The 15,390-nt window shown below is 45.3% G+C and overlaps 1 protein-coding gene across 3 annotated transcripts in view; it reads left to right on the top strand.

The window, feature by feature from the left end:
* The first annotated feature begins 2,039 nt into the window (after positions 1-2,039).
* The window catches only part of KREMEN1 (kringle containing transmembrane protein 1), a 38,855-nt gene continuing 25,504 nt past the window's right edge, over positions 2,040-15,390 (top strand). For all 3 annotated transcript variants that reach the window (XR_015260417.1, XM_086761461.1, XM_086761460.1), the window contains exon 1: positions 2,040-2,197. Coding sequence is in view for 2 of the 3 variants with exons in the window: in XM_086761461.1 (XP_086617587.1) it covers positions 2,119-2,197 (79 nt within the window). In the remaining variant the exon portion in view is untranslated. The remainder of the gene's footprint in view (positions 2,198-15,390) is intronic.

Raw genomic sequence — 15,390 nt, 5'->3', positions numbered from 1 at the left:
CAGCAGAATTTGAGAGCCAAATAACTGGATATATATGTGTTAGGAGGAACTAAGTATTTCTGTATTTACCATTAAAAAAAAAAAACCTTAACACCAAGCCAACAAGCTAATTTTTTTCAGTGTTTCATCAGCTTAAAAGTTCTACATTCACTAGGATTTCAGCTCAAAGAAATAAGAATGTTGCCCATTATTATGCTGTGATATTAAAATACACATGTCAAGCCATGCTAGTATGTAATCCTTTTTCTGCTTTTTATATAGATCGCAAAGGTCAAAAGAAATTCAAGCACGTTCTTCACCTCAAAATCAGCCTTAGAGCTTTATATGATTGGATGCTAAAAGTAAGACACAACATACTGCATACTGATACAATAGTTGAAGGCTACAAACTATTTTGTTGCTTCCTCTTTCCAAGAAGCAAAATTGCTCTCTTCCTTTCAGATGTTTGAAGGTGCCATCCCATTACATGGCAACGGTCTAAAGGTACTACAAGGACAAGAAGGTTTCCTCTCCTGTTCCTGACAGAGCAAGTGTAATTGTGTTTTTTGCTGTTGGTCGCGTTGTTTGTTTGTGTTTTTTTTTCCTGTTGTTTGGGTTTTTTTTAGCAAAGAAGCACTACTATTGCTAAACCGTCTCACAGGTCAGCTAATAAGGCTTTGTAGAAGTTTATACAACAGCTTTATAACGTACGACCTTAACCTTTTTTTTTGGTCCTTTGTTGTCTGCATGTAGACCGGGGGGGGAGGTGGGGAGCAAGCTATCTTTTTGTACATGCATTCGCCATTCTCAGAAAGCAGCACTGCTCTTTTTCTTTCGGTCCCACGGTCTGCCGGCTGCTGAGCGCTTGCGTTTGTCCCTCTGCTGCGCTGCATCGCTGCGGGGGTCCGCGTCTCCTGCGTCCGCGTGTGTTCGAATGTCTGCATGTGAGCGCGCGCGTCTCTGCCTGTCCGCGCCCCCGCGAACGCCCGGTGTCTACCTCTGTGCGCGGGCGTCCACGTGCCTCCGCCCGGGGCCCTCTGCCACCCCCCCGTGCTCCCCTGCCCGCGCGAGGCGCGCCCAGCCGCCAGCTCCGCCCCGCGTCGGGACGCAGCCCGCACTGCTGGAGGCGGGGCGGGGCGGCGGGGCCACGGTCTCTGCAGCCGGGCAGAAGGGACATCAGTCCCCCGGGGTTTCTCCCGGCGAACTCGGTGCGCGGGCCGCACCGACACGGCTCCACCGTCCAGTCGGTTCTGTTGGGCGTAAGGTGCCTTTGCACGGTTTTAGAACGACACCCGGCGTTGGCACCTCGCCGCCCGCAAAGCCGCTCACGGCCGCGTCCTTCAGAGAAGCGCTGCTTGGGCGCAGCCTTCTGGCGCGCACCCGCGGCCCCACCGCGCCCGCATAGCGTGTCTGTGCGCAGGCGGGAGCTGCGCGGAACTAGTACGAAGCTCGTAGCGTTTTTCTCCTGTCCCGTGACCTGTCTGTCGCGTCCCCGTCCCCCACCCGCTTCAAGGGATGAGAGACGTGCTGCACCTGCGCGCGCCCATCTGCTGGCAGACAGCTCCTGTGGGACCCCAGCCTGGCGGAGGGCGGGCGCAAGGCCGGGGCAGCCGTCGGCCGCAGGCACAGCCCGCGGCTAGGCCGCGGGGCTGACGGGCTCCTGGCCGAGCTCTTCCGCCGCCACAGCGGGGGACGGGGTGCAAGAGGGCAGAGGGGAGTGACGAGAGCGAGACACGGGTCGCCGTTGGGGCGCAGGAGTCGGGGGGGTGGCCGGGCCGCTGCCTCGCGGACGGCGGAGCGGCCCTGCCTGCGAGGAGCGCTGCGCGGAGCCCCTGCGCTGGGCCCGGAGCGAGCACGGGCAGCCCAGACCCGTCGGTATCGAAGGTAAAAAGCAGCAGTTCTGCGGTCCCGCGCCGCAGCAGGTTGGGATGTTGGTCTCTATCCTTTCCTGTCACATGGCTGGTAATAGGATCCCTCATCTGCCACTCGGCACCTCGCCGGGGCGCAGTTACAGGACACATGCTGTAGGGCCTCCGCTTCCCGCACTTTGCGCCCTTCCCCGCCGGCCGCGACCGCCTCTGCCCCCGGAGCGCTGGGGCTGCCGCCTGCGAGCGCGGTGCGGCCGGGCGGCCGCTGCCCATGGAGCCCCCCGCCCTCGCCGCCCTCCTGGCCTTCTCGGGGCTGGCGCTGAGCTGCTGCCGCGAGCCCGTTCTCTCCGGTGAGCGACGCGTCGCGGGGAGCCGGGAGGGGGGCGCGTTTGGGGCTGCTCCCCGATCTTCTCGCAGGGCTCAGCGGCGCGGCAGCTGGGCATTCTCCGCCCGAACTCCGCGGACTTGCAGCTGGCGCGCAGCCTCCCGCGGAAGGGCTCTGCGCCCGGCAGCGCCTCTTCGAGGTCGCGACGACGGCCCTTCGTGCTCGCCAGGTCGGTGCGCGGCTCGAGGCTGCTGGTGCGAACATGCCGGGGGTATTTTGGTGCGCGGTTTGCATCTTGTGGGTGTTTGTGGATCTCCCTGTGCTCTCTGAGTTGGGAACTCGGAAAACGCTATGAAAGCAGGAGGTCAGAGGAAGAGCAGCGCGTTTCTCTATCAAAGTGGTTGAGCAGCTAGATCTGCAGAACAGAGGCATCGGCAGGGAGAGAGGAGCGTGGGGCGTTGGCAGACTTTTTCACTGGGAAGTGAAATAACCAGTGGCAGTGGGCCAGAATCGGGGCTGCAGAGCCAGAGTTTGGAGGGTGGCCACCTCGGCTGTCCACAGCGTGCTGCCCCAGCTCCCTGTCCAGCACGGATTCCTCTGACCATTCAGATTCTCGTTCAACCAAGGAATCTGGAAAGCCTGAAGCTTCACTGCCTGTTAGTGTGATTTTTCGCTTAAAATTTCTCTGCACCCTTTTGTACTCATCTCAGTTGTTACTGATTATTTCAAGTACCGCAGTTATGCTCTGATAAACATTGGCCCTGCTTCGCAACATCTGAAGTGACCATTGCAGATGGTCACAGTGTCACAGCCATCAGATGCGTGGTCCTCCTGGATATATTTTGCGTATTCTAATTGTTGTTCTCCTTTATAACAGAGAATTTGCTCTACTTCTTTTTGCCATGAACAGAGATTTGCTCATAAAGTTTTTGTTTAGATTTGGAAAATACTCACATAGTCTTTCTTTGCGGGGGAAGCCTTTTACCAGAAAGAGAACTTGGCAGGTAAATTTCACAACTTCTCAGAAGTTACCTGAAGTGAGTAAAACATGAGAGTGTTTTCAGATAAGCGTGTAGAGAGCTGCCTAGACAGGGACATATCTAGACCATATCTAACAGTCTGTTCCCAGTATCATTAGGACATGTTTGGTGCACACAGTAGGTACTCCTTCCTTTGCTTAAGTTGAAGAATGTCTTCTTGTAAGGTTTTGGAGGAGAACTCCAGACAGAACACTCCATATGTGACGACCATGTCCCTCACAGCAGGCTACATGGCAGCAAATGGAGGATATATCCTAGTTTGAATATTTGCTTCATAGGCTATTGAGAGGATTCTATCTGTTTATGCACCTGCACTTCCCTCCTCTAGCCAACTGCTAAGTGCATGCACTGGCAGCTACTAAAGGGGACAGAGATGCCTGAGCACAAGCAGCTGGGGCAGGGAGAAGGGGGAAGAATATGTAATGCCTCTGAGTGAAGGGGTGGGTAGCAAAGGAGAATGGGTCTAGAAAGCACTGCCACCTATGTGTCTTCTATTAAAGAACCTGGAAACAGTGCACATCTATCCTTCAGTGAGGAACCTGTAATTTGTATGGCGTGTACAAAATCTGCAGAGTTGCTAATCTGAGCAAACCACACCTCAGGATCTTCTTGACCCCTAATCCCACAGGAACAAAATGGGATCAGGTGGCACAGGTTCCAGCTGAAGCTAGCAGAATTCTGAAATGACAAATATTAGTATTTCTTTTTAAGGCAGTTTCTCATATGGTACGTTTTTAATGTCTATTCCTTTTTTATGAAATGCGTGTCTTATAAGTTTATTGTAAAATGCAGTCAAAATACAGACTGCATCACACCATCGTTTACTAAGGAGAGAAACTTTAACTTCTGGAATTGCCTTACGAAAAATGACTCGAATTGTCAGAAATTAGAGTGAATTAACAATTGTTTTTGCACATAGTACTGTGCTGCTTTTCACAGAATGTTTCTGCTTTGCTGTGTGATGTCTAACAGATTCTATTAATCCAAACACTGACATTTGCAGCATTCAAACTTCAGTCATACCACATTTCTCAAGTGAATCAGAAATAAGAGATGGGTGAATAGATTGCCTAACGTGAAAGGACTATCTAAATTTAGTGAGTTTTGTATTACAAGGCCAAAGAGATGGAAATGCCTTTGGCAAATATTAGTTTCAGTGAACAAATGTTATTTTATGTACTCAGTACAGTAAGTTCTCACTTCTAGTTTCTGTGCTTATAGTGTTCATTTAATTTCCCCATCAGAAATGTATATGGTTATCAGTCTCTTTTTCCTTTCTCTGTTTTCTTTCCATTCAGCAATACTGAGTCACCAAGTCCTTAGTTTTCTTCCCAGTTGAGTCTTTCCTTTGAGCTGCTATTTCAGCCTTCTCTCACAAACCTTGTATCTCGTCATCTTTTTCTGCCTATGTCTTGCTGATTCAGGGAAGCAGTTCTTCTTGATATGCCTTAAGCAATCATAATGGAAATACTCCAAAGAGCATTTCTAACCAGACAGATAGAAAATGAAATAGTTAGTCAGACACTTCAGCATATCATGCTTGAACATGCATAGAGCGTAACTCAAAATCCGGAGTTATGCGAATGGATTTAGGCAAGATGGAGCCAAAGAAGTGGGAGGGAGGCAGGGATTACATGCTGCCAGCTGCAAAATTTGCATTCTTTGTCATACAGCATAATGGTTATGCAATTGACCACTCCCTCCATCCACACAGTGGCTATGGCCCATCCTGGTAAAATTTCCAAAGGGATTCAGTCTGCCACCCTTGACAATGGAACAACAGTTTTAAAACTTCGCGAAGAAAGAAAACAAATGTGTGTATTAAGGAATATAAATTCTTATGGGGCCACATCATACATTCTTACTTCCAGTGATAAAGAATCACAAGATAAGCAAGTGTGTTTGCGTCTTGTGTCTAAGGATCAGCCAGCAGCTGCAAAGCTGTGATTGATATAACATGTTTGTGTTATATGAATAAAAAGAAAAAAGATACAAAATACATACTTTCAAGCATTAGAAATAATGGTAACTGCCTCTCGTGCTCATATCCTAATTTGCCTGCTTCCAACATATTTCAGAAAGGGTCTGTCCACTCGGATAGTATTTATCTTTTTTTTTTTACAAAAAAAAAAAAGGAAAAAGGAAAAGCGATGAAAAGGTTATTAGATTGAAGGCTGGTAATCAAAGTGTCACAAGAATAGCAAGTTCACATATATAACAACTCACACACTGCCAGGGAGCACAAACATGGAACTCCACATGTCTGTACATTCCCAGGAACATATATTCTTAAAGGACAGACAGATGTTTAAGTCCAGGTTTGCTCAAATGTCACATGAGTATTCATTGTGACTACTCTCTGGTTTGGACCAACGCTCAGTAAGACTCGAGTTCTGACCAGCAAAAAGGATTGCATTTGAGGACTTTAAAAAAGTATATGTGTATGTCTGTGTGTGTGTTTGTGTGCCTGTGTAGACACGTAGAATGAGAGATTATTTTTAAACTACATGCAGAGTGCCCCTACACTGCGAGGGAGAAATGTTCAGCTAACCAAGTGCCCTCATAGCATCACATCAGGATTTAACTGTCTGATTTACCAAATGGGGAGTTATTTTCTAGCAATTTGGAAAATTGCAGTTTTAAACAAAGATCATTCTTTCCTGAGTTTTTTTCTTTAGTTTGTATCAACTGCTGTGTTGTGGGGTTTTTTACTGTTCCAGTACTGGCACCCAAGCCTGAGAGTTTTCATAAGGGCTTTTGATATATTAGTCTTAATTGGAATAGTAAAATATTGAAATGTAAAAATACTACACAAATTTTTCACTTGGGTAGGTCTAAAACAGCCTTGTACTTCCTAAAAGCCTTTATTTTGCATCATAATATAATATGAAATGAGATTTTTTTTTTCTGACCAATCATATGAGAGTATGCAAATGAACTTTTGGTTCAATTGATAAAACTGCATCTTCAAAGAAAACCATTGCACTGCTAAAAATATTTTTAATAATGGCCACAGAAGCCATATTTGTCTCTTTTATCTCCTGAAGCTTCTTCTGGTTTTAATCAGTATTCCCACATGAAGAACTGTGGCAACCTATGATAATAGATTCCCTATTCGCATCCATAGGGAAACAGAAACGTTCTCAACTGAAGAAGGTAGTTTGGTGTTCTGCCCCTTCCATCCGTGGGCCCCTGCCTCTGTTACTGCTGGGGTATCTTGGCATCACTTAAGTGGTTTCTGTCCTTTCCTCTGTGCATTACTCTCTCATTGAAGTGTTTCTGCTGTCTAATTATACCCTTTCAATCAAATTAGAGACTGCAGCATCTGGTTAGTGCCTGTAACTGTTGCCATCTGCACCTAGATACAGTGCTTTCATTTAAGGAGGAGTGCTTAAGTTGCAATCTCTAGCAAGAACTGGAACGGTTTGGGTAGAATGGAAATGACTTAAAACTCTTCTTAGAACACTGCAAGCACCTGCATCAAGCAACTGACATCTAGGCGTTATCGGACCTAGCACTTTGGTTCCACATCCTTATATTCTGCTTAAGCATTTTTCTGACTCTTCTGAAAGGCTGCAAGAAGAACAAGGGAGAACCAAGTGGGCAGTTACAGCCTGTAAATTCAAGGGACCTTTATTTCTTGCTCCAGCCTTACAGAACATTTAGTGTTCTGGCTATCACACCACTGCAATATAACCCAAGATTTAAAGAGCAGCCATTTTCATTTACCTTTCATTAATCTACAAATTTTTGAAATAAAACCTTCCTTCTTGTTTGGCAGTAGCTGGTGGGATAATTTCTGGCCTGGGTAGGCTAGTTTCTGGTTGATAATTGTTGTCAATCTTTAATCTCTCCAGCTGCTTGTCAGCACTCCAAGTACCTTTCAAAACTTAAAGCAAACAACTTTATTTTTTTCAGTGAAATAGTAACAAGTTTGTCATTCTGAATTTCCAGTCTCAAAAGCTACGTATGTGCCCCAAACTTTGAAGAGTCCTCTAAGAAGTCATTTAAACCACCCTGAAATCTCCATCTCTTCAGTCTGCAATTTATAATGTCACTGAATATATGTTTTTGAGAAAACATGGGCTTTGAAGAATGCTCAGAAGATTTCCCACTTGTCAACCAGAAAAGGAAAAGTGTTTGAGAAGTAGATAGCTGTTTGCTGTGCTTTTCATCTCATTTGTACAGAAAAGACCATAGATGAAATTAAAACGTTTGTATTATTTCTGTCTGTGGTAATGGGGCACGAAACAAGAGTTTCTTAGGTAACTGGGCCTCTTGCCATTAAGGACTTCAGAGATTAAAAGTAATATTTGGAAATCCATCTTAGAAAATCATTGGAAGCCAATGCAGACTCTGAAATGTCAGTGTTTTATCATCAGTGCTTCATTCGGCAGAAAAGTCAGTCTGTTATATTCTGCACTACCTTAATTTTTCAAATGATCCTGAAGTGGTGCCCATGTGGAGTGCAGGCAGTCGTACAGTCCCAAAGTAACAAAGGCATAAATGATCATTGTAACGTCCCTACATCGAAGAAGAAACCGAGACAGATGGAAAAAATTTCTGCTACAGCTGCTGTTTGATCTTCCAAATGTTGATCTGGCTCTAATAAAACTAATTGTGAACCTGTATCACACACTGAGTATTCACTCATAGTGGACAACCATCCCCAGGCTTATTTTCTGCTTTTTCTTTTTCTTCTTACAGTTGCCACTCAATATGTACCTACCTAGTATCTAAGTATTCATTTAAAAAAAAAAAAAAAGTTATTTTTCTCTCAACCATGGCACCTGATGTGTTGAAAACAAAACAGCCCTAGGAACACTCTATTGTCTGTATTTTCTCATTGAGGCTTATAAGCATTATCCTGAACGGGACCTGTTGGAACCTTCCAGCTTTTAATGACTGGAATCACTGTACTGGTTCTGTCTCTGATTAATTCTGTTTGCAGACATCCCCTCGAAACAGTAGAAGCAGCAGGGTCATTAGGCATTGAATAGAATGAAATAATCACAGACATTGATTTAGTAATGAATTTGACTGTGTCTGAAACCCAGCTGACTAGGATCTTAGAAATATGAGGAGGTTGGAGACTTTGAGATTTGAGAAGTCACAGCTTTCTCCATGTACTCTCTAAAACTCTAGTGATTTAATATAGGTTTGTAGTCAACAGGATACTTTAAGCTGAGTCTTGGGTGCATGAACAGAAAGTACGTCACGAATCTGTCAAGCACGGTGGCACTCTGATGCCTTCTAGGAAGCTGTCAGCTTTAGCCTCCACAAAGTGCCTGTTCTTCCCCTGCTGTCTTTGCCAGCTGGAGGGGACTTGGATACGGTGCAAGTTCTGCCACAGTATACCATAGTCTTACACAACTTTAAGGAATAAGACTTGATGAAATTCATAGAACTGGTAGTAATTTCCTTGAGTCACTGTTCTGATGCTAGTTAGATATCAAGCAAAGGACTTAATAGCCTAAAGTAACATGGAAGTATCAACCAACGTAAGGCAGTTGGATCCAGAGGGTGCCAGCACAGTAAAGGAGAGGTGCCTGTTCTTAGGTTTTTTATTTTTTTTCCCCTCCCTTATACATTATCAGAATCTACCAAAGTAGGTAAAAGTAGGTAATTAGACTAAGCCCAAGAGTTTTACCAATAGCGTGCAGTCCAGTCTTTTCTGACTATTTTATTTAGGTGATGTCTTCTGAATCAGTTTTGTGTAGACAAATCTGGCTAGCTTTTTTTTAAGCTCATCTTTTCACAAAATTATTGCACCAGTGGTGCAACACGAGAAGAAAGACAGAGGTTTTAACCTCCTCTTCTCTAGAATCTCTTGGGACTTTCCTCTTTAATGTGCAGCCTATGGATATGAAATGGAGAGGACAGTGGTCTGTCTGCAGGTGAAACGTTCACTTTGCATCTTCAGCACATTGAGAATATTAATTTCATAGTGAGATCACTAATGTGGTGTCTTGGCTGTCGTGCAGTAAAATATGGCAAAATCACTACGTGAATAAACAGAAGAATTCAGCTGTTTACTGCCAAGATATTGTATATGCTGTGATGTGTATCCATGTTACTAGGAATTTTATAGAAAACTGTACAAAATATGTCTCAGCAGATCTCAAAGCTGATTGTTCAAGCTAAAAGAATGTAGGACTGATGGCCTGATTTTTTAATGCCAATATAATTGGGAAGTGGGAATCTTTGGCAGCTGGCTGGCCAACTCGGTGAGGCGAGCTTTGAACTGAAGGACCCAGGGGACACGCCAGGCCAACCAGAGCAGCAACAAATGCCTCCCAAGATAAGAACCAGAAGACCAATGATTTCAAATGTATGTATACCAATGCACGCAGCCTAGGGAACAAACAGGAGGTACTGGAGCTCTGCGCCCAGTCAGAAAGTTATCATATCATAGGAATAACTGAAACATGGCAGGACAACTCACGTGACTGGAGGATTGCAATGGATGGCTATAGGCTGTTTGTAAAGACAAGCAGGGAAGAAGAGGAATAAAAATCATGCCCTATGCTAAGGAGAACCTTGAATGCATAGAGGTCAACTACGGCAATTGTGGAAGCCCTATCGAATGCCTCTGGGTCAAGGTCATAGGGGTCATCTCCAAGGGGGATCTTACAGTAGGCATCTGCTACCGACCTCCAAACCAAGACGATAAGGCCAATGAAGTAATATTTGGGTCATTTAAGCAAGCTTCGGGTCAACAGAACCTGGTTCTTATGGGTGACTTCAACTACCCAGACATGGATAAGGAGTTGGCTGGATGGCCGCACTCAGAGAGTGGTGGTCAACGGCTCAATGTCCGTGTGGAGACCGGTCACGAGTGGCGTCCCTCAGGGGTCCGTGCTGGGCCCAGCCCTGTTCAACATCTTTGTCGGCGACATGGACAGTGGGATAGAGTGCACCCTCAGCAAGTTCGCCGATGACACCAAGTTGTGTGGTGCTGTGGACACGCTGGAAGGGAGGGATGCCATCCAGAGGGACCTTGACAGGCTGGAGAGGTGGGCCCGTGCCAACCTCATGAAATTCAACCAGGCCAAGTGCAAGGTCCTGCACCTGGGTCATGGCAATCCCAGGCGCAAATACAGGCTGGGCGGGGAATGGATTGAGAGCAGCCCTGAGGAGAAGGACTTGGGAGTGCTGGTGGACGAGAAGCTTAACATAAGCAGGCAATGCGCCCTTGCGGCCCAGAAGGCCAACCGCATCCTGGGCTGCATCAAGAGGAGCGTGGCCAGCAGGTCGAGGGAGGTGATTCTCCCCCTCTACTCTGCCCTGGTGAGACCCTACCTGGAGTACTGTGTCCAGTTCTGGAGCCCCCAACACAAGAAGGACATGGACCAGTTGGAGAAGGTCCAGAGGAGGCCACGAAGATGATAAAAGGGCTGGAGCACCTCTCCTATGAGGCCAGGCTGAGAGAGTTGGGGCTGTTCAGCCTGGACAAGAGGAGGCTCCAGGGAGACCTGATAGCGGTCTTCCAATACCTCAAGCGGGCCTACAAGAAAGATGGGGAAAGGCTGTTTAGTAGGGCCTGTTGCGATAGGACGAGAGGTAATGGTTTTAAAATAGTGGGGGGTAGATTTAGATTGGAAATTAGGAAAAAATTTTTTACGATGAGAGTTATAGAACACTGGAACAGGTTGCCCAGAAAGGTGGTGGATGCCCCATCTCTGGAAACGTTCAAGGCCAGGCTGGATGAGGCTCTGAGCAACCTGATCTAGTCAGGGATGTCCCTGCTCCTTGCAGGGGGGTTGGACTAGATGACCTTTGAAGGTCCCTTCCAACCCTAACCATTCTATGATTCTATGATTTATTGGAAGAATAATACGGCAGCTCACATGTCAGGCATCAGGTTCCTGGAGTGCATAGAGGACTGCTTCCTCATACAAACGTCAGATGTGCCAACCAGGAATTAGGCACTGCTGGACTTGCTACTCACAAACCAAGAGAACTTGCTTTTTAAAATCTCGGTTAACGATAGCCTTGGCTGCAGTGATCACAATATTGTGGAGTTTGGTATTGTGCTGAGCATGCTGAAGGTTAGTACTAAGACAAAGGTATTTAGACTGCAAAAGAGCAAACTCCAGCTTGCTCAGAGCTCAGTTGGGAGGGATTTCTTGGGAAGCTTCCATGGACGACAAAGGAGCTAGCGAGTGTTGGGAGTTTTTAAAGAATGCTCTCCTAGAAGCACAAAAACAGTTCATCCCATTTAAAGGTAAGGGAAGTAGGTGGAGCAAGAGACCCCCTGGGCTTAACTGTGAGCTTCTGAGTCTGCTCGAAACTGAAAGAAGCATACCAGAGATGGAAAAGCAGGAATACCTGTTGAGAACTACAAGGGCATTGCCACATTGTGCAGAGATACAGTTAGAAAAGCAAAAGCTTAGCTCTAATTGAAATTGGCCAGAGAGTAGTAAAAAACTACAAGAAACGGTTCTTCAGGTGTGTAAAGAACAAGCAGAAACAGAAGGAAAATACTGGCCCACTATTAAACAGGAGAGGTGAAATACTCACCAACAACACTGAAAAGGCAGAGGTTCTCAACACCTCTTTCTTTACCAGCACTGTTGGGCCCCAGGCCTTGTTGATACAAACAAAGGCCAGGTTGATACAAACATAGACCCACCATCAGTGAAGGAAGAATTGGTATGTGAACTATTACAAGAGCTTGACCCCTACAAATTGGTAGGCCCTGACAATATCCACCTCAGAGTGTTAAGAGAGCTATCTGATGTTATTGTGAGGCTGCTCTCCAAAATCTCTGAGAAGTCATGGAGACTGGGGCACATTCCAGAAGACTGGAAGAAGGCTAATATTACCCCCATCTACAAGAAGGGCTTAAACGAGGATCCAGGAAATTATAGGCCTATCAGTCTTACTTCAGTCCCTGGGAAAGTTATGGAACAACTCCTCCTGGGGGCTGTCACAATTCAAATTAAGCACGTGATTGGGAAAAGCCAGCATGGATTCACAAAGGGCAAATCATGCTTGACAAACCTGATCATCTTCTATGACAAAGTGACCTGCTCGTTGATGTGGGGCAAGTGGTGGACATTGTCCAAGGCTTTCAATACTGTTTCCTGCAGCCTTCTCCTAGAGAAACTGGTGTGTTACAGTCTAGACAAGTGGTCTGTGCGGTGGGTGGGGAACAGGCTGACAGGCCGCACCCAGAGAGTGGTGGTACGTAGCTCCTTTTCAAACTGGCACCCTGTCACGAGTGGGGTCCCCCAGGGATTGATATTGGGCCCAATGCTGGTTAATATCTTCATAAGTGATCTGGATGATGGGATCAAGTGTACTCTGATGAGCTTTGCTGATGATACCAAACTGAGTGGGGAAGGGAGAGCCACCCTGGAGGAAGACCTGGATAGGCTGGAAGAGTAGGCTCACAAGAACCTTATGAAGTTCAGCCAGGACAACTGTAAGGTTTTGTGCCTGGGAAAACATGATCCAGGACTGTAGCACATGCTGGGATCTACCCAGCTGAGAAGCAGCTCGGTGGAAAGGGACCCGGGGGTGTTGGCAGACAACAAAGCTCGGCATGAATGAACAGTGTGCTGCTGTGCCAAAGAAAATGTCCTGGTTTCAGATAAGATAGAGTTAATTTTCACCTGAGCTGAGAGAGGAGCTGGAGCCCTGGGACCTGTGGCTGGGGACACAGCTGGAATAGTTTACTAATTAGCCAACAGCTGGGACAGTTTATCCAAATTAGCCAAAGGGCTATTCCATACCACTTGAGGGCATGCGTGGTGTATAAAGTGGGGATGGTGCTGAGGGGCAGATTTTACTACTTGGGGGGGAGCTGGGTGTCAGGATTCACTGCAAATTCTTGTACTGTAAATTATGTGTTTAAGTCTGTTCTGTTACTGGTTTTGTTTTTCGTCTCTTTTTTTTCTCTTCCTCTGCTGTTCTGTTTTTATTCTAACCTATGAGTTTTGCTTTTCTTTCTTTTCTGATTCTCCTCCCCATTCAACTAGGGGGGGTAGACAGGAGGGAGTGAGCGAGTGACTGTGTGGCACTTTAGTGGTTGAGTGAGGCTAAACCGTGGTAGCCAACAGGATACTGAATTGCATCAACAAGGGCATCACTGGCACAGATAAAGAAGTCATTATTCCATTCTATTCAGTGCTTGTCAGGTCACACCTGGAATACCATGTTGAGTTTTGGTTGCTGCTACACAAAAAAAAAAAGATGTGGACAGGCTGGAGAGGGTCCAGAGAAGGGCCATAAAGGTGATGAAAGGACTGGGATGCCTGCCATATGAAGAAAAGCTGAGAGAAATGGGTTTGTTCAGCCTTGAGAAAAGAAGATTTAGAGGAGATCTTATCACCAAGTTCCAGTATTTAAAGGGTGACTGCTAAGAAGATGGAGACTCCCTTTTTACAGGGAGGCACACAGGAAGGAGGAAGGGTAATGGGTACAAGTTGTTCCTGGGGAGATTCCCATTGAACACAAGAGGAAAATTTTTCACAATGAGAACAATCAGCCATTGGAATAATCTCCCTGGAGAAGTAGTGGATTCCCCAACACTGGACACTTTTAAGATTGAACTGGACAGAGTGCTAGGCCATCTTGTCTAGACCATGCTTTTGCCAAGAAAGGTTGCATCAGATGATGCTTGAGGTCCCTTCCAACCCGGTAGTCTATGGTTCTGTGAGTCTGTGAATATCTACTTGAAAAGATTGCACTCCAGTGCCATGGCAGAATTATTATTAATCATTCACAAAATGAAAATTTCCTAGCATATTCCCTGTAACAAAAAAAAAAGGTATGTTCATGTATTGTATTTCATCTGATAACAGCTGCTAAATTCTGTAACTTAAAAGTTTTCATTTCAGTTTTTTTGGGGGTTAATCAATGATTTTATGTGGTATCTCACTGCCTCCCCCTTCCACATCTAGATGCTAATAAAGCCAGGGGAGCCTCACTAAACTCAACTGGCATGTTTTTCCTAAATCTCTTGGTAGTGCCGAAGAACACAGGAGGCACTGTTACAACTACCTGTTGTTTTGGGAACAAAAAACTACAGCTAAGGGGAATGAAGAGAGCTCTGGCTCTTCCTTTTGTGCAATGTCCTTAAATTACTAGTACAATGAAGTTTGAAGAAAATCTATTTTAAAAAAAAAAAAAGCTGACATGAAAATTAAAGGCAGTCGCTACTGCAAGTTAAGGCATGGACCGGTCTTAGCAGATCCTAAAATGGCCTGATGTAACTTGAGTTTAGTCTGTGTGCCAGATTACATTCAGGTATTGTAGCATTCCTTGCATTTCTGAGTAGATGTTGGTACATATTGCATCTCATTTAGAAGTAAGAATCGAAAAAAGTAACAGCACTAAGCTGAAGGAGACATCTTTTGTGGATGTGTTTATCACTTCTCACAAACTGCTTCTTTATACTATATGTTATTTTGATTATCCAGTTTGATTATGTTTTCCTCTCTTTTCTGCCAAATTCATCAGCTTGTAATTTTCAGCTATGAAATAGAAAAACTTTTATATTAACTGCAAAGCAAGAGAGGTGTTGATGAAAGTAGCAAAACTGTGGTGCCTTTAAAGTGGTTTTTTTTTTTTTTCATATGTTTATGCAAATATCTGTGGTGGTCTGAATACTGGAAACTCAGATTTGCATTTTCAAGTAAATGTGTGTAGCTCACCTGCATCACTAAGGCAGTCAGGTAAATTACAGTAAGGAGGAGTATTGACTTGAAGCTTGTTTTTGTTAAATTAGACAGCTTTCTGTCCACAGATGATAGCAGTATACATTAATGGCTGTGCAGACACCTCTTCTGTATGCCTTCAGCAACATAATTCCATTTCATAGAAATGCTAACTTGCCTAGGCATGAAAACGCGCAGTGAAGGCACAAAAATTTCATCAGCTATGCACTGTGTAATGAAGCGGTGGAATAATCATTATAATTACACCATTCTGGTATTTGTGGGCCCAGACTAAATTAATTTCTAAGGCATAGTTTTAATAATACATTATCCGTTCTCCCACAGTATTTCTAAATACAAAAAAGGTGTGCTGTTAATATCAGGATGAAGCTGGGGGTGTGGTTTTTTCCTCTTCCAGCTGCAGCCACACAGGTCTTTCTAGCCTTGTTTTGTAAAGTACATGTCATGAGGGACACCTGAGATCAGCATACTCTACTTCAGAACACTCTCCC

The sequence above is a fragment of the Chlamydotis macqueenii genome, chromosome 17, assembly GCF_036417535.1.
Source record: "Chlamydotis macqueenii isolate bChlMac1 chromosome 17, bChlMac1.mat, whole genome shotgun sequence".
Classification (NCBI taxonomy): Eukaryota; Metazoa; Chordata; class Aves; order Otidiformes; family Otididae; genus Chlamydotis; species Chlamydotis macqueenii.
The sequence above is the reverse complement of the archived record's forward strand: the minus strand, read 5'-3'. Positions and strand labels throughout refer to the sequence as shown.